Here is a 27,135-nt window from a genome sequence, read left to right on the forward strand (position 1 = left end):
ATTACAATTAGCGGCGCCACATACAGACTAAAGCGCAATTTCATATTTATCCAATAACATCACTGAACACTTTAACGGATCTTCAGAAATATTGCAATTTTTATAAAACAGTACTAAGATACCATTGTTTATCAGATTCCAACCATAATTATCCCGTATTGACTGATATAGTCTCAGATATTAGCGAAATCTCCCAGCAATAGTTTTCTGATCTGGAGGATGACAGTGATGGAGGGTAAATGTGAGATTCGTTCACTCAGAAGCTCAAATATTGATGAACAACACAGCAGCAACACTTTAATAGGAAACAGGTACTCAACCACCGAGTGTTAGGTACACGATGTAAAACTGTCGGTTAGAACAAGTGAAATGTTAACTAAATTAGGTTTTCCGTGAGATTTATCGATGCTTCTGATTAAATTCATTTTGAGGGACGGGTGTCCCACTAAGCAGGTGTAAGTGTCGCCGCTGTTCCACTGCGCCGAGGTCAGCCTCAGCCTGCTGCCAATGGAGCTGGAACCGGTTTTATTATCCGTGTCCAGTTGGCTCGGTGAAGCTGAATCCAACAGGGTGTCATTGACAATCCAAGCAATGTAAATCTCAGCAGGGTAAAAGCCGCTGGCCAGGCACACCAGTGTGGCCGTCTTCTCAGTGTCAATCTCGTCTGGTGATGGAGGCAGTACATAAATTTTAGGACGGTGCATTTCACCAACTGCAAAGAGAGCAATATTTGTTAAACTGTGCCTGTCTCTTGTTCGGTCTTTTCTTCCAGTTCCCTTCTTTAATGAAATTCTGCATTTGGGCATTTGGAATCGTGTCATAGAAACATAGAAAATAGGTGCAGGAGTAGGCCATTCGGCCCTTCGAGCCTGCACCGCCATTCAATGAGTTCATGGCTGAACACGCAATTTCAGTACCCCATTCCTGCTTTCTCGCCATACCCATTGATTCCCCCTAGTAAGTAGTAAGGACTACATCTAACTCCTTTTTGAATATATTTAGTGAATTGGCCTCAACAACCTTCTGTGGTAGAGAATTCCACAGGTTTACCACTCTCTGGCTGAAGAAGTTGCTCCTCATCTCGGTCCTAAATGGCTCACCCCTTATCCTTCGAATGTGACCCCTGGTTCTGGACTTCCCCAACATTGGGAACATTCTTCCTGCATCTAACCTGTCTAAACCCATCAGAATTTTAAACGTTTCTATGAGATACCCTCTCATTCTTCTGAACTCCAGTGAATACAAGCCCAGTTGATCCAATCTTTCTTGATATGTCAGTCCCGCCATCCCGGGAATCAGTCCGGTGAACCTTCGCTGCACTCCTTCAATAGCAAGAAAGCCTTCCTCAAGTTAAGAGACCAAAACTGTGCACAATACTCCAGGTGTGGCCTCACCAAGGCCCTGTACAACTGTAGTAACACCTCCCTGCCCCTGTACTCAAATCCCCTCGCTATGAAGGCCAACATGCCATTTGCTTTCTTAACCGCCTGCTGTACCTGCATGCCAACCTTCAATGACTGATGTACCATGACACCCAGGTCTCGTTGCACCTCCCCTTTTCCTAATCTGTCACCATTCAGATATTTGTCTGTCTCTCTGTTTTTACCACCAAAGTGGATAACCTCACATTTATCCACATTATACTTCATCTGCCATGCATTTGCCGACTCACCTAACCTATCCAAGTCACTCTGCAGCCTCATAGCATCCTCCTCGCAGCTCACACTGCCACTCCATCCGTAAATGTGGAGATACGACATTTAATCCCCTCGTCTAAATCATTAATCTCCAATGTAAACAGCTGGGACCCCAGCACAGAACCTTGCGGCAACCCACTAGTCACTGCCTGCCATTCTGAAAAGTACCCATTTACTCCTACTCTTTGCTTCCTGTCTGCCAACCAGTTCTCAATCCACTTCAGCACACTACCCCCAATCCCATGTGCTTTAACTTTGCACATTAATCTCTTGTGTGGGACCTGGTCGAATGCCTTCTGAAAGTCCAAATACACCACATCAACTTGTCCACTCTACTGGAAACATCCTCAAAAAATTCCAGAAGATTTGTCAAGCATGATTTCCCTTTCACAAATCCATGCTGACTTGGACCTATCATGTCACCTCTTTCCAAATGCGCTGTGATGACCTCCTTAATAATTGATTGCATCATTTTACCCACGACTGATGTCAGGCTGACTGGTCTATAATTCCCTGTTTTCTCTCTCCATCCTTTTTTAAAAAATGGGGTTCCATTGGCTACCCTCCACTCCATAGGAACTGATCAAGAGTCTATGGAATGTTGGAAAATGACTGTCAATGCATCCGCTATTTCCAAGACCACCTCCTTAAGTACTCTGTGATGCAGTCCATCAGGTCCTGGGGATTTATCGTTCTTCAATCCCACTAATTTCCCCAAAACAATTTCCCGACTAATAAGGATTTCCCTCAGTTCCACCTTCTTACTGGACCCTCTGACACCTTTTATATCCGAAAGGTTGTTTGTGTCCTCCTTAGTGTACACCGAACCCAAGTACTTGTTCAATTGGTCTGCCATTTCTTTGTTCCCCTTTATGACTTCCCCTGATTCTGACTGCAGGGGACCTACGTTTGTCTTTACTAAACTTTTTCTCTACACATATCTATAGAAACTTTTGCAATCCGTCTTAATGTTCCCTGCAAGCTTCCTTTCGTACTGTATTTTCCCTGCCCTAATAAAAGCCTTTGTCCTCCTCTGTTGAGTTCTAAATTTCTCCCAGTCCCCGGGTTCGCTGCTATTTCTGGCCAATTTGTATGCCACTTCCTTGGCTTTAATACTATCCCTGATTTCCCTTGATATCCACGGTTGAGCCACCTTCCCTTTTTGATTTTTACGCCAGACAGGGATGTACAATTGTAGTAGTTCATCCATGCGGTCTGTAAATGTCTGCCATTGCCCATCCACAGTCAACCGCTTAAGTATCATTCGCCAATCTATCCTATCCTATCCTATCTGTGAGAGTTTAGACATTTCTCTGGCTGGTCAGGGGTGTCTTTAATGGTCTTTATTTTTGGTGGTTTTTATTGTGGTCTGATGTTAATGTACAAAGAGTTGGAAACAGTCACATATTTAGAAAGAACGGACACTGTTGGTCCGCAACAGTATCAAACCGTTTATATTTTTCATGCTCGTCTTTGCCGGAGTGGCGTCTGAACAGAAGAACACAAGAAGTAGGAGCAGGAGTAGGCCATGCGGCCCCTCGAGCCTGCTCCACCATTTAATAAGCTCATGGCTGATCTGATCATGGACTCAGCTCCACTTCCTTGCCCGCTCCCTTATCCCCTTATCGTTTAAGCAACTGTCTCTTTCTGACTTAAATTTATTCGATGTCCCAGCTTCCACAGCTCTCTGAGGCAGCGAGCTCCACAGATTTACAACCCTCTGAGCGAAGAAATTTCTCCTCATCTCCATTTTAAATGGGCGTTACATTTTCAAAGAACTCCAGCAAATTTGTCAAACATGACTTCCCCTTCCTAAACCCCGACTGACACTGCCTGACCGAATTTTGCTTTTCCAAATGTCCTGCTACTGCTTCTTTAATAATGGATTCCCACATTTTCCCAATGACAGATGTTAGGCTAACTGGTCTATAGTTTCCTGCTTTTTGTCAGCCTTTTATTTTAAATAGGGGCGTTACATTTGCAGTTTTCCAATCTGCTGGGATATCCCCAGAATCCAGGGAATTTTGGTGAATTACAACCAATGCATCCACTATCCCTACCGTTACTTCTCTAAGACCATGGGATGCAAGCCATCAGGTCCAGGGGATTTATCCGCCTTTAGTCCCATTATCTTACTGAGTACCACCTCCTTAGTGAATGTGATTATGTTAAGTTCCTCCCCCCCATCGCCCCTAGACTATCCACTGTCGGAATATTGATAGTGCCCTCTACTGTAAAGACTGATACAAAATATCTGTTCAGAGTTTATGCCATCTCCATGTTCCCCATCACTAATTCCCCGGTGTCGTCGTCTAAGGGACCAACATTTACTTTAGCCACTCTTTTTCTTTTATATATCTGTAGAAACTCTTGCTATCTGTTTTTATATTTTGTGCTAGTTTACTTTCATAGTCTATCTTCCCTTTCTTAATCATTTTTTTAGTCTTGCTTTGCTGGCTTTTAAAAGCTTCCCAATCTTCTGTCCACTTTGTATGACCTTGTTTTTAATTGAATACCGTCCTTTATTTCTTTAGTTAGCCACGGATGGCTATCTTTTCTCTTACACCCTTTTCTCCTCACTGGAATACAGTTTTCTTGAGAGTTGCGAGATATCTCCTTAAACGTACACCACTGTTCATCAACCATCCTACACTTTAATCCATTTTCCCAGTCCACTTTTCCCAACTCTGCTCTCATACCTTCATAGTCTCCTTTATTTAAGCTTAGTTCGCTGGTTAGAGATCCAACTTTCTCACCCTCCATCTGAATTTGAAATTCAATCATGCTATGATCACTAATTCCAAGGGAATCCTTTACTAGGAGATGTTTATTATTCCTGTCTCATTTCACAGGACCAGATCTAAGATAGCCTGCCACCTGGTTGGTTCCATTACATACTGCTCAACGAACTCGTCCCTTGTGTACTCTATGAACTCTTCCTCAAGAAGACTACCCTGACCAATTTGATTTCTCCAATCAATATGGAGGTTAAAATCACCCATGATTATTGCTGTTCCCATTTCACAAGCCCCCACTATTTCCTGATTTATATTCCGACTATCAGAGTTGCTATTGTTAGGGGGCTTATAGACTACGCCCACCAGTGACTTTTTCCACTTATTATTCCTTATCTCCACCCAAACTATTTCAACATCCTGATCATTTGAGCCAAAATCGTTTCTCACTATTGCAGTGATTCCATCCTTTATCAATAGAGCTATTACACCTCCTTTTCCATTCTGTCTGTCCTTCCGGATTGTCAAATATCCCTGAATATTTAGTTCCCAGTCCTGCTTACCTTGCAACCACGTCTCTGTAATGCCTATCAGATCATACCTATTTGTATCTATTTGTGCTGTCAACTTATCTATTTTGTTACGAATGCTATGTGCATTTAGACAAAGCACCTTTTAGTTTATTTTTTTACCCTTTTTTCCTGCTTGTTTCCTCGCTTCTTCAAACTCACTTTCTTTAATTTTGCTTTCTAATTCCAGCTTTTCTCCCCTCCCTACTGAATATATTTTCAGGTTCCCCTTCCCCTGCCAAGCTCGTTTAAACTCTCCCCAACAACACTAGCAACCCCCCTTGCCGCCCCCCCCCTCACCTCTGCCAGTATATTGGTCTCGGTTCTGTTGAGGTGCAACCCGTCCGGCTTGAACCAGTCCCACCTCCACCAGGTGCGATCCCAATGCCTCAGGTAACTAAAGCCCTTCCTCCTGCACCATCTCTCCAGCCACGTATTCATCTGCTCTATCCTTCTATTTCTGTACTCACTAGCTCGTGGCATCCGGAGTAATCCGGAGATTACTACCTTCGAGGTCCTGCTTTTTAATCTTTCTCCTAGTTCCCTAAACTCTGCCTGCAGGACCTCATCCCTCTTTCTCCCTATGTCATTGGTCCCGATGTGGACCACGACCTCTGGCTGTTCACTCTCTCCCCCAGAATGGCAGGATCCCAGACTTTCTTTCACTGACTGTACATTTAATATAGATATCAGATGATTGGTATGGAGCATTGATCATCGGATCAGTGCCTGAACAAGTATTGTCTGTGCTTACCCTTTGCTTTTCTGGTCGAGATATTCAATGGTGTTTGCAATTCATTGTCCTGTACGAAGCACAGATATTCAACCCCACGGTCCCACTCTGCCGCGGCAACTTTCAGTGTACTAACGATGGTGAATTTACTTCCTCTCCGCTCAGGAGTTTGAGTCTCTACTCCTTCCGTTCTCCGACTGTCACCCACTTTCCAGGACACAGTGACGTTTTCTAAATCACTGTAAACCACTTCACAGGAAATGGTCGCTGTCTGCTGGGTCCAAATCTCTTCAAAGAGAGGGTTCAGTATCTTTGCAGAAATGTCTGCCTTTTTACAATGATCTGGAAAATGAGAGAACTTTTATATCAAACTGTCCTGTTGAAAACACAGGAAACAACAAAAGCAGCAGACTCAAATTGATGTGGATAAATCCACTTAGTGTCGTGTTATGGAATTTATTAGGTTATTTATGCTGAGCTAATAAGATGGTTTGCTCTTCTGGTCGATTTGCTTTTATCCTTCTGCCTGTTTTGAATGATGCCCTCAATAATATTCCTGAGCATTTATTGCACAGGTCGAGAGATGCCCTGCCGAGGATTTAATGGAGGCTGATTGTCCCCGGACTGGTGATGCAAACTGTCACCCATCAGACTGCCTGATGCTGAAGGGCAAACGCCGACATGTGGCCTGTACGTGGCGAGTTCCAACACAGATCATATAAAGTGACTACAAATCCTCTCTATTCGGGTCCTTATGTTTGGGTCTGAAATGAGCTTGTCGAAGCCCGGCCAATGATTGGATACGTGCACTCAGCACCAGCACCAATCTGTACAGGTTCTGCATCATTTGACACCACTTTCGCTGTCTCACTTAGAGAGTGGAATGTGTTTAGAAAAACATTGCAACTGCCACTCAGGTCTAGAAAGAAGGCTGTTAGACGGTTGTGATTAAAGTTGAAAGTGAATATATACTTACCTACTGGGATCCCTGATTCAGTCATGTTAAGTCACCATCCCTCCATAGCATGAGCGGGCAGGGTGCATGTTTATATTCGTTTCAGGGATATGGAGGTCGCAGGCAAGGTCACTGCTGGTCTATGGTAAGGGCACGTGAGGTCATTCTGCGAACAAGATATGACTAAGCTGCGATACCTTGCGATACAAGAGCCTGTTGATAGTACTGTGTAAACATAGACACATAGAAAATAGGTGCAGATGTAGGCCATTCGGCCCTTCGAGCCTGCACCACCATGGCTGATCATGCAACTGCAGTACACCCTTTCCTGCTTTCTCTCCATAACCCTTCATCCCTTCAGCCGTAGGGCCCACATCTAACTCCCTTTTGAATATATCTGACGAACTGCCATCAACAACTTTCTGTGGTGGAGAATTCCACAGGGGCACAATTCTCTGAGTGAAGAAGTTTCTCCTCATCTCGGTCCTAATGGCTAACCCCTTATTCTTCGACTGTGACCCCTGGTTCTGGACTTCTACAACATTCTTCTGCATTTAACCTGTCCAATCCTGTCAGAATTCTATATGTTTCTTTGAGATCCCCTCTCATTCTTCTGAATTCCAGTGAATATAAGCCTAGTCGATCCAGTCTTTCATCATATGTCAGTCCTGCCATCTCGAGAGTCAGTCTGCTGAACCTTCGCTGCACTCCCTCAATAGCAAAATGTCCTTCCTCAGATTAGGAGACCAAAACTGAACACAATATTCCAGGTGAGGCCTCACCAAGGCCCACTACAACTGCAGTAAGACCTCCCTGTTCCTATAGTCAAATCCTCTCGCTATGAAGACCAACATGCCATTTGCCTTCTTCACCGCCTACTGTACCTGCATGCCAACTTTCAATGACTGATGTACCATGACAGCCAGGTCTCGTTGCACCTCCCCTTTTCCTAATCTGCCGCCATTCAAATAATATTCCGCCTTCCTGTTTATGCCACACAAAGGGAATTACCTCACATTTATCCACATTATACTGCACCTGCCAGGCATTTGCCCACTCATGTAACCTGTGCAAGTCATCCTGCAGCCTCTTAGCATCCTGCTCACAGCTCACACCGCCACCCAGCTAAGTGTTTATCTGTAAACTTGGAGATATTACATTCAATTCCTTTCTCTAAATCATTAATGTATATTGTAAATAGCTGGGGTCCCAGCACTGAGCCCTGCGGCACCCCACTAGTCACTGCCTGCCATTCTGAAAAAGACCTAGTTATTCCGACTCTCTGCTTCCTGTTTGCCAACCAACAGTGTATGCGGACTCACAGATAATAATCATTGACTGGGGAGCTGGAGGGCGACCAACAGATCTCAAACAACAGCAAGGACAGGAGACGATATAATAGGGCATACACTGCTATTAGTCAGTCACAATCCCTGAATACTTGAGCTCCTCTGGTTGCTAAGCACGTCTTCCATAAAAGCGACTCTTGGATGCCATCTTTTTCTGTGTTTATTTGAGTTTCCAGCATCTGCAGTATTTTGATTTCGCATTTATTGCCCATCCCTAATTGCCCCTGTGAAGGAAGTGCTGACCCGTCTCCTTGAACCGCAGCAGTTCTTGTGGTAAACGCATTCCCACAACGCTGTTAGAGAGAGAAGTTCTGGTAATTTTACCGAACGACGCTGAAGGAACGGCAATATATTTCCAATTCAGAATAGAAACATAGAAAATAGGTGCAGGAGAAGGACATTCGGCCCTTCGAGCCTGCACCGCCATTCAATGAGTTCATGGCTGAACATGCAACTTCAGTACTCCATTCCTGCTTTCTCGCCATACCCCTTGATCCCCCGAGTAGTAAGGACTACATCTAACTCCTTTTTGAATATATTTAGTGAATTGGCCTAAACAACTTTCTGTTGTAGAGAAAGCCACAGGTTCACCACTCTCTGGGTGAAGAAGGTTCTCCTCTACTCGATCCTAAATGGCTTACCCCTTATCCTTAGACTGTGACCCCTGGTTCTGGACGTGCCCAACATTGGGAACATTCTTCCTGCATCTAACCTGTCTCAACCCATCATAATTTTAAACGTTTCTATGAGGTCCCCTCTCATTCTTCTGAAATCCAGTGAATACAAGCCCAGTTGATCCAGTCTTTCTTGATATGTCAGTCCCGTCATCCCGGGAATCAGTCCGGTGAACCTTCGCTGCACTCCCTCAATAGCAAGAATGCATTCTTCATGTTAGGAGATCAAAACTATGCACACTACTCCAGGTGTGGCCTCACCAAGGCCCTTTTCAACTGTAGTAACACCTCCCTGATCCTGTACTCAAATCCCCTCGCTATGAAGGCCAACATGCCATTTGCTTTCTTAACCGCCTGCTGTACCTGCATGCCAACCTTCAATGACTGATGTACCATGACACCCAGGTCTCGTTGCACCTCCCCTTTTCCTAATCTGTCACCATTCAGATAATAATATGTCTCTCTGTTTTTACCACCAAAGTGGATAACCTCACATTTATCCATGCATTTGCCCACTCACCTAACCTATCCAAGTTACTCTCCAGCCTCATAGCATCCTCCTCGCAGCTCACACTGCCACCCAACTTAGTGTCATCCGCAAATTTGGAGATAATACTTTTAATCCCCTCGTCCAAATCATTAATGTACAATGTAAACAGCTGGGGCCCTGGCACAGAACCCCGCGGTACCCCATTAGTCACTGCCTGCTTACTCCTACTCTTTGCTTCCTGTCTGCCAACCAGTTCTCAATCCACGTCAGCACACTACCTCCAATACCATGTGCTTTAACTTTGCACATTAATCTCTTGTGTGGGCCCTTGTCGAAAGCCTTCTGAAAGTCCAAATACACCATATCAACTGGTTCTCCCTTGTCCACTCTACTGGAAACATCCTCAAAAAATTCCAGAAGATTTGTCAGGCATGATTTCCCTTTCACAAATCCATGTTGACTTGGACCTATCATGTCACCTCTTTTCAAATGCGCTGCTATGACATCCTTAATAATTGATTCCATCATTTTATCAACTACCAATGTCAGGCTGACCGGTCTATATGGTCTGCAATTTGTAGGGGCACTTGCAGTGTTCCCATGCGCCTGCTGCCCTTGTCATTCTCGGCGTTGAAAGTCTCCGGTTTAGGAAGTGGTACCAAATAAGTCTTGGCGAGTTACTGCAGTGCATCTTGTGGAATGTACACACTGCAGCCACAGTACGCTGGTGCTGGAGGGAGTGAGTGCTTCATATAAAAATCACTCTTATTTGAAAGAGTTTGGCGATATTTTCATTTTCAAAAATTACTTTCACTCGGCAATAAAATGGTGTCTTAGGAAGAGAATATTTAATGAGACTGTGAGTTGTCTGAGTTTAATAAAATCAATCATAGCCACAAGTTTAAGCAGCAAACTCAGCTTCAATACAGAGCAACCAAGAATAGCAATTTCACCTGTAGGAAATGGGCTGGTTTCAAAACTGAAATCTTCACCTCACGTTCAGAAATAAAGAAATGGCCAACATTAGAAATAGTGGATGCATTGGTGATCATTTTCCAACAGTCTATCAAATCTGGATCAGTTTCTATGGACTGGAGGGTTGCTAATGTAACACTTACTTTTCAAAAAGGAAGGAGAGTGAAAACGGGAAATTATAGACCGGTTAGCCTGATATCAGAAGTGGGGAGAGCAGTGACATGATTGGTCCAAGTCAGCATGGATTTATGAAAGGGAAATCAAGCTTGACATATCTTCTGGAATTTTTTGTGGATGTAACTAGTAGAGTGGACAAGGGAGAACCAGTGGATGTGGTGTATTTGGACTTTCAAAAGGTTTTTGACAAGATCCCACAGAAGAGATTGGTGTGCAAAATCAACGCACATGTTATTGGGGGTAATGTACCGACGTGGATAGAGAACTGATTGGCAGACAGGAAGCAAGAGTCGGGTTAAACGGGTCCTTTTCAGAATGGCAGGCAGTGACTAGTGGAGTGCCGCAGGGCTCAGTGCTGTGACCCCAGCTCTTTGCAATATACATCAATGATTTAGATGAAGGAAATGAGTGTAATATCTCCAAGTTTGCAGATGACACTAAACTGGGTGGCGGCGTGAGCTTTGAGGAGGAAGCTAGGAGGCTGCAGTTTGACTTGGACAGGTTAGGTGAGTGAGCAAATGCATGGCAGATGCAGTGTAATGTGGATAAATGTGAGGTTATCCACTTTGGGGGCAAAAACCTGAAGACAGAATATTATCTGAATGGTGGCAGATTAGGAAAAAGGTAAATGCAACGAGACCTGGGTGTCATGGTTCATCAATCATTGAAAGTTGGCATACAGGTACAGCAGGCAGTGAAGAAGGCAAATGGTATGTTCGTCTTCATAACTAGGGGATTTGAGTATAGGAGCAGGGAGGTCTTACTGCAGTTGTACAGGGCCTTGGTAAGGTCTCACCTGGAATGTGGAGTTTTTGTCTCCTAATCTGAGGAAGGACGTTCTTGCTATTGAGGGACTACAGTGAAGGTTCACCACACTGATTCCGGGGTGGCAGGACTGACTTATGTAGAAGAGACTGGATCAACTGGGCCTGTATTCACTGGAGTTTAGAAGGATGAGAGGGGATTGCATAGAAATATATACGATTCTGACAGGACGGGATAAATTACATGCGTGTGGAATGTTCCCGATGTTGGGGAAGTCCAGAACCAGGGGACACAGTCTTAGGATAAGGGGTAAGCCATTTAAGACCGAGATGAGGAGAAACTTCTTCACTCCGAGAGTTGTTCACCTGTGGAATTCCCTGCCGCAGAGAGTTATTGATGCCAGTTTATTGGATATATTCAAGAGGGTGTTAGATATGGCCCTTACGGCTAAGGAGATCAAAGGGTATGGAAGATAAAGCAAGAAAGGGGTACTGAGGGAATGGTCAGCCATGATCTTATTGAATTATGGTGCAGGCTTGAAGGGCCGAATGGCCTACTGCTGCACCTATTTTCTATGTTTCTATATTTTTATTACCTCGATTTCTTGATAGTTTCCTTCCAACTATATGAAGCGGCACCAGGTGCTTCAATGTACTCATTCAATGCCTGTTGATTGTACTCTGGCTCCACTGAGAAAGGTCGCTTTGAGTATCCCTCTCAAGTGGTCATCCTTAGTGGATCCACAGAATGTGTGACTATCACCAGCCGATTCCACAGTAAATCATCAGAGCCCCGCGCAATCCTGCCCATCGGCAGAGGTGCAAACACACCGCTTCCACTAGGCCGCCTGAGATCCGAGGAAGAGAAAAGAAGGGGATTCTCTCAGTGACGCGGATGTGCCTAGGCCACTGTTCTGATCAGTTCACTGAGCGAAGGCCGGCAGGGAAGTAGGGGTTTCTTCATGTGCATCGTTCGCCATTAAAATGAACAGGTGCTTAGCAACCGGACCAGCTCAAGTATTAAGGGATTGTGACTGGCTAATAGCAGCGTATGTCCTATTATATCGTCTCCTGTCCGCGCTGTTGTTTGAGATGGTCGCCCTCCAGTACCTCAGTCAAGGTACTTGCATCGCAAGGGCATCAGCCAAGTCATATCTTGTTAGCAGAAAGCTCTCAAGTGCCCTTACCATAGACCAGCAGTGGAACCTGCGCTGTTGCTACTTCATGAGTCCAAGGATACTAAGGCCGATTATAAGACCCCGAACGCCACATCTCTGGAATTTTGCATGCTTCCCCATCCTGGCAAGTGGTGCCGGGACAATTATTTTGCAACATTGTTGATTGATTTAATGAGAACAATTAGAGGTGAACAATTTACCATAGGAACCGAGTTTGCACGCATCAAAACAGAGGGTGACATAATTGGGTTCAGTCCATCCAGCAGCTATTTCTCACCTCCTGTTACATCTACTGCTGGCGGGGGAGAAGACTTGAATACTTGAAATTCTCACATCAATTGGTTGGGCACCCTTATTACTGGATGCGTTTTTCTTTTCATTGACTGGAGGCAACCAGTCTGTGTTGTGCTGGACTTAAATCAAGAGTGCAAAGTGAAGCAAACAGCAACGTCTTGTCCCCACATAGTTTGGAACACTCTGTGTATTTAGGCTGTTTAAAGATAGCCCACAATCATCAGGTTACCGTGCATTGAAGTTAGACATATCCTGATGCTGCCACTTCTTACCATTGCTCCTCACATCACTTGTGGAGGCGCACATATTGATTGCTGATCATTTTATCGTCTACTTGCTGTCTCTGAGTTAATTGGTGTCCCGACATTGTGTGATAGAGGGATCTGCTCACTGAGCCGTGTGTTGTTCGCTGTTGGATTTACATTAAAGAACACAGCGCTGATTGTGTGATGGTGTTGGAGGAAATGGTCCTTACCTTTCGGGCTGCTGATGTCCACCCTCACGTTTGATTTTGAAGGTGGATGGGAGGCGTCACAGGTGTACGTAGACCCTTTATTCCATTCCGCTGATGGTAAAACGAGCAGGCTCCTTGTGCTGAAGGTCAGGTCCTGTTCCAGTGCAGTGGGGAAACGGCTGATGTTCGAGCTGAAAGCATCTCCATCCTTCTGCCAGGAAACCATGATATTGTCAGGGTAGAATCCACTGATCAAACATGTCAGAGTGACGGCGCTCCTAGTCTGGATCTCCTCTGGCGATGGAGGCAGCAGGCGGAGCTTTGGCCTGACGGGCTCCACTGTAACAGAAGTTCACACAGTGTTAGTGTCCCATCCACTGCCGGTCGGAAACAAGGCAGTCTATTGTTACCCACCTTTTGCCTTTCCCGTTGGCTTTGATACCACAGTCGATGATTGACCCTGCTGTGCCGAACACGAGTACTGAACCCCGCTCTCCCATTCCTCCACACTGCTGGACAAGCGGCCAATGGTCAGATATTGGTTTCCAGACTTTGTAACTGGTTCGGACAGAACTCCTTCAGTCCTCATCTTTCCACCCACTGTCCAGGAGATCGCAGCATCAGTGGCAACTGTCGACACCACTTCACACACCAAGGTGGCAGTTCTCTTGATCCAAATTTCTTCCACGGAAGGATTTCTGAGGAATACTGTGAGCTCTGTCAGTGAGAAAGCAGAGGTTCAAAATCGGGCCAATGTTTTAGTCTTGGTGATTCCGCAAGTTCTACAAGGATTTTCATGTCAATGCGAATCGATAGGACGGCAAAATGTAATCTCTGACTAATTATTATCGAAATTAAAACATAATTCTGGAGTTTTCACGTATGTTGAGTCGCCTGATAACTCCCGTAAACCGAGAGAGAGAAAGAGAGAGAATGTGAGAGAGCGAGAGGGAGATAGATAAAAAGAGAGAGATAGAGAGAGAGCGAGGGAGAGAGAGCGAGAGAGAGACAGACAGTTAGACATGAAGATAGTCAGATAGATAAATGAGATGGAGAGGTCGAGAGAGAGAGAGAGATACAGAAAGGTAGAAAGGAAGAGAGAGAGACAGACCGATAGGAAGAAAGAGAGAAACATAGCGAAATAGAGGGTTCAGAGAGAGAGAGAGAGAGAGATGCAGAGTGACAAAGACAAATAAAGAGAGGGAGACAGAGAGAGAATGGATGAATTCTACAGTGTAGAAGGCCATTCAGTCCATGGTGGCTGACGGCTCACTGAAGGAGAGAGCTCGCCACTTTGGCGTATTTCTCTGGCCCTTCTCCATGTCTTTTATACGAATACATTTAAAAACATGTATCTATCTATCGGTTTAATCTAGTGAGAGCTTTCTCTCGCTCTCTAACTCTCTCGCACTCTCTCGGTTGTTCCTTTCTCCAATCCTCTCTCACCCGTTCCATCTGTGTTCAGATACCCAGTATCAAATGGAATACAATCTCACACATGTACTGTGTGACTGAATCACGCTGTTAAAGTAAAAACCACTTTCTGTAAAATTTACCCCATGCTCTGAGGCTGGTCTTTTTCGCCTGGATTGATTTGGTGAATTAATTAAACAGGATATATCAGAAGCCGTTATAAATTGCTGGTAAATCATAAAAGGTTCTGATGGATGTGTTTCGGTGACCGTGGCACGATATTCATTTATGGGTCACTCAGTCTTAGACCTGCCTTTTGCAACATCCGCTGGAGAGCGAGCACCTCCAGCAACCTCGGCCATTGTTGCTGAAATGTTCCCAACTATCTTTACTGAAATGTTTCACTGCACTGAACCCAGGACCAGGTCAGGTTGTATAATCCTGATCGGTAAATTAAAACAATACATTCCTAACTAACACAATACTGATAAAGCAAGTGAAAACCTTGTGAATTGTTTACAGGTGCTCACCTGAGGTTGAGTGAATTTCCTTCCGCGGGTTACTTTCGGTTGCGGAGTGGGATACTTGACAGCTGTACACAGAACCGCTGGCCCATTCCTGCAGCGGAACTTCAAGGATGCTCGTGGAGCTAAAGATTCCCTGGGAATTTTTAGCTGGGGATGAGGTGGTAAAACCAGACCGTATGGCGTTTCCGTTCTTCTCCCAGCTCAATCCAATGATTCCCGGCCTGTATTCGCTGATGAGGCAAATCAGTTGCACAGTACCCTTTGCTCTCAGTTCGTCAGTTGCTGAGTACAGGAGACTGATGGTTGGTGGAGTAGGTCGAACTGCAAAAATTACAAAGAAAGTCTTAATCTCTTCTACAATGACGATTAGAATATTTCACTTGTGTCCTGGCCAAAATGTATCCCTCAAACAACGCATGTTTGTAGGAGCTTGCTGTGTGCCAAATTGGCTGTTTCCTATATTACAACAGTGACTACACTTTAGAAATTATGTCATTGGCGCTTTGGGATGTCTGGAGGTGCTGCAAGCTGCGATAAATTTCAGGTTTTTCTTGCTTGATATTTTGGACTGATTGCTCGTGAGTCATTTTACTCCCTTAACATCGCCATCTGAATCATTATCAAAAATAGAGTGCTCAGAGAATGTGATTGGCTTGCAGCTACGGGCTCGGCGACTTCTAACACACATGGGTAACATATCAGAGATTAGTTATAACGTTAACAGCATCTGAAATGTCACTGATCCGTCACATTGAAAACTATGTTATTGTATGAGTTGCATTGTTTGTGGAGGCTTATTACGGGGAAAGTCCAAGCCAGAGTCTGATGTGGGGTTTTCCAAGGGGTGTGCCCGATTTCCCATTGAGCCGAGGTTTACGACACTGCAGTTTAATATTAGGGCCTGGTTGTGGTGCATTGAAGCTGGGTGGGATTCCGGTGATATTACAGTGGACGTGCTGGGATAAATAGGTTCAGCTAATGAATGAACATTCAAATAATGTTCTAATCACTTATTCATTTCTTGCGATCACTTGTGAGGAAACCCTGAACCGCAGCAATATTTCTAGTCCAAACTTTAGCTCCCTTCATAATCTTGTTCTTTTGCTAATGACTACCTCAGTTTGGGGGTTTTCACCGAGATTTTTTCTCAGGTTCAATGCCAGGGGTCATTCTTTTAAGCTAATCGGTCTGCCAATAAATCCACTGCAGTTTCAAAATGATCTGCTGCTCGGCATAATCTTGGATACAGAGTGCTTGCTTTACCTGAAATAGGGCAGCCTACAGGTGATATTCCTCAGTCACAGCTCAGTCACAGAGTGTGCGCCGTTAATCCAGATCACTAATTCAAGGACTCCAATGGGCAACATATTTGCAGATTCTGAGCTGATATTAATTTAACATTTATTGTTTTATATGGATTTATTGTAGAGGGGAATGAAGTTTGTCGCCAACATTTTATAAAATTGCACATTGCATTAATACCTTGTATGCAGCAAACTTTCCTCGTCCCAGAATTGTATGAATTCTTCGAATCAGAAATTCTGTATATCCGGCATATTAGGGACACCTAAGGAACGAGTGACTTTACAAGCTGGGTTGCGTATTAAGCATTTAAACTATTCGAATTATCTTAAATGATCCACGAGAGGTAAGTTATTTATTTCAATACACATTTGTTTGGGGGTAACTTATTTATTTAAATACAATTTCATTTTATTCTCGTTTAAAATCTCTTTTGGAAAATATCTTTAGGCTTTAAACTGTCAGCAAACCGAGCGAAGTTTCCAAAAAGATCTTCCACTATTTTCCTGTGTGCTTCATACCACCTTAACCAGAACACTGATTCTCCCAATCTTCTAGGAAAACGAACCTTAGCGATAAAGTAGCAGGAGAGGTCACTTACGATCGATCACAGTCAGATTGGTGCCTGCTCCATAATTCTCATCCTTGATTATCCAGTCAGTACAATAAGCTCGGCAGTAATACATGGCACTATCTTCTAATCTCAGCTCGTTGATTTGCAACGAAAATTCATTTGCCCTCCTGTTGACTGATTCAACATATCGTCCGTCGATCAACATGCTTTGCAGGTTAGTTTCACCCGGATTCCTCCGGTGCCAGTGTGTGGTGTACAACTCGTGGCTGGCCTGAGTGATGACGCAGTTGATGGTCAGGGATTCACCAGGCATTTTCTTTACCGTTCTTGGTGTTTGGGTCACTCTTATGCCAAGGGCATCTGAATGGAGAAAATATATTTATTAAGTCGTTTATCTGAAACAATACAATAGTTTAAAGGCGGGGCAGTTTCCATAATGTAACCGCACTGTTTTATCCAATTAACATTCAATCTCTTTATTAAACATCCCTTACTTGGTAACCAGGATAAAAGCACTGAAACCCAGAAAATATTCATTGCTTCTTCAACAGCGGGGAGCACTTTGAGCAGAGCGAACTCCAGGGGCAAACACTGACTGTTCTGTGTAACTGTGTGTGTGTCTGACCACCGATCTTATAAACCTGGAGAGACTCAGCTTATTTGCATGGGCAGAATGAGAGACCAACAGCTCACGGGCTGTGATGGGCTGCATCGTATCCCCGATACCTATAATCACAATGGTGGCACCTGTACCGATTAACATCAACAGATCAGTAGAGAGCGAGAGAACATGCTGCACGGTAACGTGTTTGAATTATTTGCATCCACGCTGATCGTATTTCCATTCTTTCAGAGTTTAATAATTTGGCGATACTTTAATGCTATGTTAATAATAATGCTGTACTTATATGTCAGCGTGACACAGCGAACGCAGCCCAAAGCGCCCAGGCAAATAATTACTATTGAACCTCTAATCATTTACTGTGACCAACTGAGTGGCCTCCCTGTGGTAACTATCTATCAGCCCTGAGCTCGGCCCCGGCGTGTTAATAGTACCAGAGCTGCACTTTAGGTGGTACTGCGTTCTCTGAATCTTTAGTCATCTAGTTTGTAATGTAATAGAACTTTAATAATTCCTTTGAAAAGTTCCTACCGTGGCAATTCCGTGAAGATTAATGTGTACAGAATTAAGGAGACGACAGCACACTGTATTAATACAGATTAGAAGGGAGTAACAGAGAGCACATTGGATGGAGCTGAAAGTTGGTGGAGGGATCCGAAATGAATTGGTTCTGGGCACCCCTGCATTCACTGCCTATATCAATGATTTGGATCCTCAGCTAGAAAGATTGATGTCGAAATTTGAACATGGCACAAAAATAGGAGGTACGGTTAATTATTTAGTAGACCAACGGAAGTTTCAAAGGGATATCGATTCAATGGAGGAATGAGTTGAAAAGTGGCAGATGGAATTCAACAGCGGCAAGTGTGCATTTTTGTAAAAAAAATATTATATCCTAAATGGAATCAGGCTCGGTGCTGTGGAGAAGAGTGAGGCACACGCCATCTTTATAAAAAAACAAACATGATTCTAGGATTTATCATAAGATGTGTAGAATATTTAAAAAACAAGATGCAATGATGAGCCTATTATAAAACCCGAAAATACTTCAGCTAGAGAGCTGTGTGTAGTTTTGGGCTCCACACTATAATATGCAGAGTGAGGGTTTAAAAATTGCACAACACCCAGTCACTAGAATGCTGCCTGGTGTGATGAGATCTAAATATGTAAAACGATTTTCATTACGATATCTTAGATTATGGGTCAATATAATTTAAATGCTTGATATTATGAACGAATAGGGCAAGGTAGATATAAACAGTCTGTTTCCAGTGGTTCAGGTGCCAGCGATGCAAGATTAAATGTAAGAGAATTAGAACAGTCATAAATAGAAACTTCCTCAAACAGAGAGTTGTGAGGCTGTGGCATTCATTTCCAGGCTTAGTAGTTGGGGCAGAAACTATGTCAACATTCACGATTATATTGGAGAGGTGGCTGTAGGAAAGAATGTTGAAGATAAGTTTGGGTGAATGCGATTAGATGGAGGGTAAACACCGATACTGGTCGGGGCTGTTGGTCGGCTTCCGTGTTGTAACTTGTATATATTCCTATGTATTCAGCGCATACCGCGGACAGCTGTCTATTTATTATTCTCGCTGCAAAAACGAATTCTATAATTACCGTAGCTTGGTGTCTTCTGTGAATTTAGTTACTTCGCATTGAGACTTTAACTGCCTAACATTAAAAATTAGATCAATTCAACCTCTGTGTCCCAGCGACACGACCAATGCGAACATGGACCCCTGCTTGTTGATAAGAGCGTTTCCAATCGACTGAATGCCTTACAAGTAATGGGGCGGGTGTCCGGTAAGTCCTCCATCAGCACTAACTGCCGTTATCTGATCTATAAATGTCTAGAGTTGACAGCACGGTTCTATCTTCATGGCAGAACACAAGGATTCAGCTGCAAACCATCTGACTGAAACAGAATAAGGCGGGATGAGGCAAAAATCAAAGCTTATCTCAGATATCGAGAGCGGATATTGCAGAGAACCTGGAGCAATATAGGAAGTGCAGAGGTGAAATTACAAAGGAAATTAGGAAAGCAAACAGAGGGCGTGAAAAATAAAGGAACACCATGGAAAACGCAAAGATCTGTTACCAATACAAAAAGAGTAAGAGTGTAACTAATGGAAGAGTATGTACCAAAGCCTGTGTGTGCAGGTGGAAGATGTGAATATGAATCTTAATGAATACAATGCGTCTGTGTTCACAAAAGAGATGGACTATGCAGGCATTGTAGTTAAGGAGGAAATATTAGATGAAATAAACATTGTGAGAAAGGAAGTATTAAGAAGCTTATCATCTTTGAAAGTAGATAAATCACCAGGCCTGGATGACATATAATAAAAGCAGAACACGCTGGATGAAATGTATCTCACGCTATTAAGAGAGACCATGGAGGAAATAACCTTAGGCTCTGATCATCACTTTCCAATGCGCTCTGACCTCAGGCCTGGTGCCAGAGGACTAAAGGACTACTAATGTTGTACCACTGTTTAAAAGGGGAGAAAGGGATAGTCTGATCAATGACAGGCCAGCCAGCCTAGCCTTTGATGGCGGGAAAAAGACTTGAAAATGTGTCAGGATTAGTTACTTCGCGATTTAGAAAGTCATTGATGAATGAAGGACCGTAAGCTTGGATTTGTTGAGGGAAAGTCGTATCTGACTAACGTGACTGAATGTTTTGAGAAGGTAATAAGGAAGATCGTTGAGAGTTGGTTCATCTGATGAGGTGTATATAGATTTTCGTGAGGCTTTTGACAAGTTCCCATGTGGAAGAGTGCTAAGAAAAGTAAAACCCCATGTGTTCCAAGGCAGAGTGGCAAATTTGATCCAAAATTGGTTCAGTGTCAGGAAGCAAAGGGTAATATGGGACAGGTCTTTTTGTTTACAGTGGTGTTCTGCCGGGATAAGTCCCTTGCTATTTGTGGTATATATATCAATGATTTGCAATTCAATGCAAGGGCATGATTAAGAATTTTGCAAACAAAATAAAAAATTCCCGCGTGGTGAATAGTGAAGAATAAAGTTGTAGACTGCAGCCAGGTACCAATGGACTGGTCAGGTTGATAATGCAGTGGAAACTAGAATTAAATCCGGAAAAGTGTGAGGCAACTCATGTGGGGGGAGGGGGTGGGTCAAGGTAAGGGAATACACAATAAATGCTAGGAGATTGAGAAGACTAGAGGAACACAGAGACCTTGGAGGGCATGTCCACAAATCCCATAAGGTAGCAGGACAGGTAGATAAGTTGGTTAAGAAGGCATATGGAATACTTGTCTTTTTCAGCGAAGGCATAGAATACAATAGCAGGGAGTTTATGCTTGAACTGTACAAAACACTGGTTAGGCCACAGCTAGAGTACTGCTTGCAGTTTTAGTCACCACATTACAGCAAATATGTGTGTGCACTAGAGAGGGTACAGACGAGAGTTACGAGGATGTAGCCAGGACCAGCTAATTTTAGCTACGAGGAAATATTGAATACGGTTTTCTTTGGTGCAGAGGAGGCTAATAATTATTTGGGGTGTATTAATTCTGAAGGGCATATGTAGAGTGGGTAGGATGGATCTATTTCGCTTCGCAGGGGTCAATAAACAGCGAGCATAGATTTAAACTAATTGCTAGAAGGAGTGGAGGGAAGTTGAGGAGAACTTTTTTTCACGCAGAGTGTGGTGGGAGTCATGAATGCACTGCTCCACAGGTTGGTAGTGGCTGAAATCCTGATCACATTTAAAAAATACTTGGATAATCACTTGGAATGCCGTAACATACAAGGCTCTGGACCAAATGGGATTAGGGTTGATAGCTCTTTTCCAGCTGGCACAGACACCATGGAGCGAATGGCCTCATCATTTGTCTTAATTTTTTATGATTCTAACATGCACTACATCCTGAAAAGCACCAAACCACATTTTCAATTAAAAGGCACATGTGTAAATTTCCCTTGAGAGCAGAGACTGTTCTCTCTGAACCCTGCATGGTAGCCGAGTCTACCAGCATAAACAGGGTCTACATGTTGGAATTACTCGACACATTCTGGTCTTTGTATGAGAGTCAAAGGGTGCGATTCCCGCTGCTGTCCCGCGTATGTACTCCTGCAGCGCAAACCATGAAATTGCGCCCCCTCTCCTGTTTCTCGGACCATTAATGTCCATGGGCGGTAAATCACTGGTTGGAAATGTTTTGAAACGCGTTCCAGGAGTCGATAATCTCAGCAATAATCTGCCCAGACGTCGCCATCCTAATTGTTTGTAACCGATATATGCTGGAACGTGCGTTCAGTAATTTGATCCACACCAGAATAAGGATCATGTAACCAAAGCTGTGTCATCTGGTGGAGATTGTTAGTCATAACATTGGCCATCTTACCTGGCAACCTGCAAGTGTTAATGGACCAGGGTAGAGTTCACAACATGACAGCTATTTCCGATCTGATCCTTACTGATAATAACTCAGTCCGATTTCTGATTTCTGCTTCCATGAGCAACCACTTCACCAGACATCACCACCTGGAGATCAGTGTTCATGCTAGTGGTAAAACCGCATTTGCAGCTTTTCCCTGTACACTGTTTTTTAACGCAGATATTGATTAGTTTATATTAATCTGGTGAACATCCCAGTTAGTAAACGGAAAAAAAGGAATGTCACAGGGATCCGTTTCCTCCCCTCCTGTCTTTGGTTGAGTCTCAAATGTTAACCATCGGTTGTGAATGCGGGAGCCGCAACATTGGGGATCGGGAGTGCCCCGTGCTACATATAGTCCGAGGCAGTCATATAGCTTTCAGAAAGTAACACTGAGAGCTGAGTCAGTGAGTACAATTAAAGGACAGGTAGCAGTGGGCCAGGTGTTGTGCCTCTGACTGACTGTGACACTGCTAGCTGCACCTTGCTCAAAGTCCCGTGGCAGACGGACATTGTGTGAACTCCATTACCCCCAGCATTGCACTGGCATGCTCGCTTCCACTGCAAACTCGAATCATTTCACAGCCCTGCACATTTGATGGTAGAACTGCAAAGCGAAACTTTCAGGACTTTAAATTAATCACGCAAAATGTAAATATCATCTGTATTGATGATTGTAGTACCGAATGTCTCATAAAACATGTCTCTGATGAGCAGAAATACATTGGGATCTTGCTGTGTACGATTCGTTTGCCGTGTTTCCAACATTACAACAGTGACTAGATTCCTAATTAAGTTAATTTACTGTAAGCTGTTTTGGAACGTCCTCAGAGCGTCAAAGGCGCTATATAAAGGCAAGTGTTTCTCTCTTCAAGTCAGCATGGAATTATGAAAGGGAAATCATGCTTGACGAATCTTCTGGAATTTTTGAGGATGTAACTAGCAGAGTGGACAAGGGAGAACCAGTGGATGTGGTGTATTTGGACTTCCAGAAAGCTTTTGACAAGGTCCCGCACAAGAGTTGTTGTGCAAAATCAAAGCACATGGTATTGGAGGTAATATCCTGACGTGGATAGGGAACTGGTTGGCAGACATGAAGCAGAGAGTAGGGATAAACGGGTCCTTTTCAGAATGGCAGGCAGTGACTAGTGGAGTGCCACAGGGCTCAGTGCTGGGAGCCCAGCTCTTTACAATATACATTAACGATTTGGATGAAGGAATAGAGAGTAATATCTCCACGTTTGCAGATGACACTAAACTGGGTGGCGGTGTGGGTTTTGAGGAGGACGCTAAGAGTCTGCACGGTGACTTGGACAGGTTAGGTGAGTAGGCAAATGCATGGCAGATGCAGTATAATGTGGATAAATGTGAGGTGATCCATTTTGGGAGCAAAAACACGAAGGCAGAATATTATGTGAATGGCGGCAGACGAGAAAAAGCGGACGTGCAACGAAACCTGGGTGTCATGGTTCATCAGTCACTGAAAGTGGACACGCAGGTACAGCAGGCGGTAAAGAAGGTAAATGGTATGTTGGCCTTCATAGCTAGGGGATTTGAATATAGAAGCAGGGAGGTTTACTGCAATTGTACAGGGCCTTAGTGAGGCCTCACCTTGAATATTTTGTTCAGTTTTGATCTCCTCGTCTGAGGAAGGACGTTCTTGCTATTGAGGGAGTGCAACAAAGGTTCACCAGACTGATTCCCGGGATGACAGGACTGACCGATGAGGAGAGACTGGATCAACTGAGCCTTTATTCACTGGAGTTTAGAAGGATGAGAGAGGATCTCATAGAAACTTATAACATTCTGATGGGACTGGACAGGTTAGATGCGGGAAGAATGTTCCCGATGCTGGGGAATTCCAGAACCAGTGGACATAGTCTTAGGATAAGGGGTAGGCCATTTAGGACTGCGATGAGGAGAAACTCCTTCACTCAGCGTTGTTAACCTGTGGAATTCCCTGCCGCAGAGAGTGGTTGAAGCCAGTTCATTGGATATATTCAAGAGGGAGTTAGATATGGCCCTTAAAGCTAAAGGGATCAAGGGGTATGGAGAGAAAGTAGGAAAGGGGTACTGAGGTGAATGATCAGCCATGATCTTATTGAATGGTGGTGCAGGCTCGAAGGGCCGAATGGCCTAGTCCTGCACCTATTTTTCTATGTTTCTATGTTTCTATGTTTATCTTTCCTTTTTCAATTCAGCGCAGACTTCCAACAAATGTATTGCTCCTGAAGCCTGTGTTCTCGACACTGTCTTGAGCAGCATCAGGCTTGAACCAGCTTCCTGACTTTGAAACTCGATTACATTCAATTTCCCAGATGGCTCACATGCTCTTTTCTCCGCGCATTGTTTTCTTATTGTCTCATTGTTCTGATCTTTGCAAATAATCAAGCAGGGGTTTCATTTATACTAACTAATAGTGGGTGATTTTTACTACCCTAATATTAACCGGGGGGAAATGGTACCGAGGGAGATGAATTGTTAAAATGCATTCAGGAGAACTTCTTTAGCCAGTGCGTAACAAGCTCAACATGGGAAGGGGAACTTTCTGGCCTTGGTTTGGGGGAAGGCAGAGTGCCGGTTGGAAGCGGATTCAGTGGGAGAGCATTTTGCTGCTAGTGATCATAATTCAGTAAGATTTAAGGTATTTATGGAAAAGGACAAAGATGAACTGGAAAGCAAGTTCTCAATTGATTTAAAGCCAATATTGCTCAGCTGAGATGCGATTTGGTCAAAATGGAACGGAAATGGCTACTTTATGGTGAATCAGTGTCGGAGCAGTGGAAGACCTTCGAGGCGAAGTTCCTCAGGGTACAGAGTAAGTTTGTTCCATGAAATAAAAAAGGTTCGGCTAACAAATCTAGAAACTCCTGGATTTCAAGAGACCTACAAGGCACCAAACAGTAGTAGTGAGGTTGGGGACAGCATCAAACAAGAAATTAGGGATGCGTACAACAAAGGTACAGCAGTTATCATGAGTGACTTTAATCTACATATAGATTGGGCGAACCAAACTGGTAGCTGTTTTAAATTTGTACAGCATGCACTCCCATGTTCCACCACCAGGGAGCGCATCCCCTGAAGTCCCAAGGGATCCCAGCATCCCTTGGGAGCACTATATATAAGCCAGCACCCAAAGGCCTGTTACTCACTCTGGAGTGTGTTAATAAAGACTGAGGTCACTGTTACTTTAACCTCTCTGTGTGCAGTCTCATCTGTGTTAGGAACACAACAACTGGCGACGAGTACACGAATCCAACGCAAAGATGCACCAAGCTGTGGGCATCCTGGAGAAGTTCTCGGAGGGTGAGGAGTGGGAAGCCTATGTCGAACGGTTAGACCAGTACTTTGTAGCCAACGAGGTGGACGGAGAAGGAAGCACTGCAAAAAGGAGAGCAGTCCTCCTCACAGTCTGCGGGGCACCGACCTCCAGCCTCATGAAGACTCTTCTGGCTCGGGTGAAGCCCACAGTAAGTCACATGAGGAGCTGTATACACTGGTTCGGGAGCATCTTAACCTGAGGGAGAGTGTGCTGATGGCGAGGTATCGGTTCTGTACGTACCAGCGATCTGAAGGTCAGGAAGTGGCGAGCTACGTCGCCAAGCTAAGGCGACTTGCAGGACAATGTGAGTTTGATGGCTACCTAGAGCAAATGCTCAGGGACTTTGTGTACTGGGCATTGGCAACGAGACAATCCTATGAAAACTTTTGACTGTAGAGACACCGATCCTCAGTAAGACCATTGCGATAGCACAGGCGTTTATGTCCACCAGTGATAACACAAAACAAATCTCTCAGCACACAAGTGCTAGCAATGTTCATAAATTAACTGGAATTGTGCTTGTGAGCAAAAATGTACAGGGCAGAAACCATGAGTCTGCAACTGCCAGCAGGCCTCCGGTGACCCAGATGACACAGCGTCCACAACAAAGGATGAATGCAAGGCAATTCACATCTTGTTGGCATTGCGGAGGCTTCCATGCAGCCTATTCATGCCACTTCAAAGGGTATGTTTGCAACAGCTGTGGAACAATGGGGCACCTCCAACGAGCTTGCAGACGAGCTGCAGGCTCTGCAAAATCTGATAACCACCACGTAGCAGAGGAACATCGGTCCATGGTGTACAAAAGCAATTTAAAGTCTGAGAGAGAAGGCAGATGCTGAAGTACACGGGCTCCACACATTTTTGACGAAATGTCCACCTATAATCCTATATGTAAAATTGAATGGCTTACCCATAGCCATGGAACTGGACACTGGCGCTAGCCAATCCATCATGAGGAAAAATATGTTTGAGAGACTGTGGTGCAAAAAGGCACTCAGACCAGCCCTGAGTCCCATCCACACGAAACTGAGAACGGACACCAAATAGCTTATCACTGTTCTGGGCAGTGCCATGGTCAAGGTCACCTACGACGGCATGGTGCATGAACTACCACTCTGGATTGTCCCGGGCGATTGCCCCAAACTGCTTGGAAGGAGCTGGCTGGGCAAAACCCGCTGGAACTGGAATGAAATCCGAGCGCTATCACATGTCGATGAGGCCTCATGTACCTAGTTTCTTTACAAATTTCCTTCCCTTTTTGAGCCAGGGATTGGAAACTTTTCCGGGGTGAAGATGTAGATCCACTTGGTCCTAGAGTCACGACCCATTCACCACAAGGCGCGAGCGGTACCTCACATTATGAGCGGGAGAGTGAAAATCGAGCTGGACAGGCTGCAACGCGAGGGCATCATCTCCCCAGTGGAATTCAGCGATTGGCCAGCCCGATTGTTCCAGTACTCAAAAGTGATGGCACGGTCAGGATGTGCAGCGATTATAAAATAACTATTAATCGTTTCTCGCTACAGGACCAATACCCGCTACCTAAGGCAGACAACCTATTTGCGAAGCTGGCAGGAGGCAAGATGTTCACCAAGCTCGACCTGACTTTGGCCTACATGGAGCTGGAGGAGTCTTTGATGGGCCTCACCTGCATCAACACGCACAGGGGACTGTTCATCTACAACAGATGCCTGTTTAGAATTCGATCAGCTGCAGCGATCTTCCAGAGAAACATGGAGAGCCTACTCAAGTCGGTGCCACGCACGGCGGTTTTTCAGGACGACATATTGGTCATGGGTCAGGACATCGTCGAGCAACTACAGAACCTGGAGGAGGTCCTCCAGCGACTGGATCGCAGAGGGCTGCGGCTGAAGAGGTCGAAATGCGTCTTCATGGAACAGAAGTGGAGCTTTGGGGAGAAA

General features: G+C 44.4%; 1 gene segment (V, D, J or C); it reads right to left on the reverse strand.

Moving 5' to 3' along the window:
• Positions 1-329: 329 nt before the first annotated feature.
• Positions 330-17,397, reverse strand: LOC139235392 (Ig heavy chain C region-like). The segment is given in 7 exon segments: positions 330-712; positions 5,756-6,076; positions 13,066-13,383; positions 13,459-13,761; positions 14,988-15,305; positions 16,888-17,220; positions 17,355-17,397. Coding segments are annotated over 7 exon segments (2,019 nt in total).
• Between the last annotated feature and the right edge of the window lie 9,738 nt (positions 17,398-27,135).

The sequence above is a fragment of the Pristiophorus japonicus genome, chromosome 23, assembly GCF_044704955.1.
Source record: "Pristiophorus japonicus isolate sPriJap1 chromosome 23, sPriJap1.hap1, whole genome shotgun sequence".
Taxonomy (NCBI): domain Eukaryota; kingdom Metazoa; phylum Chordata; class Chondrichthyes; family Pristiophoridae; genus Pristiophorus; species Pristiophorus japonicus.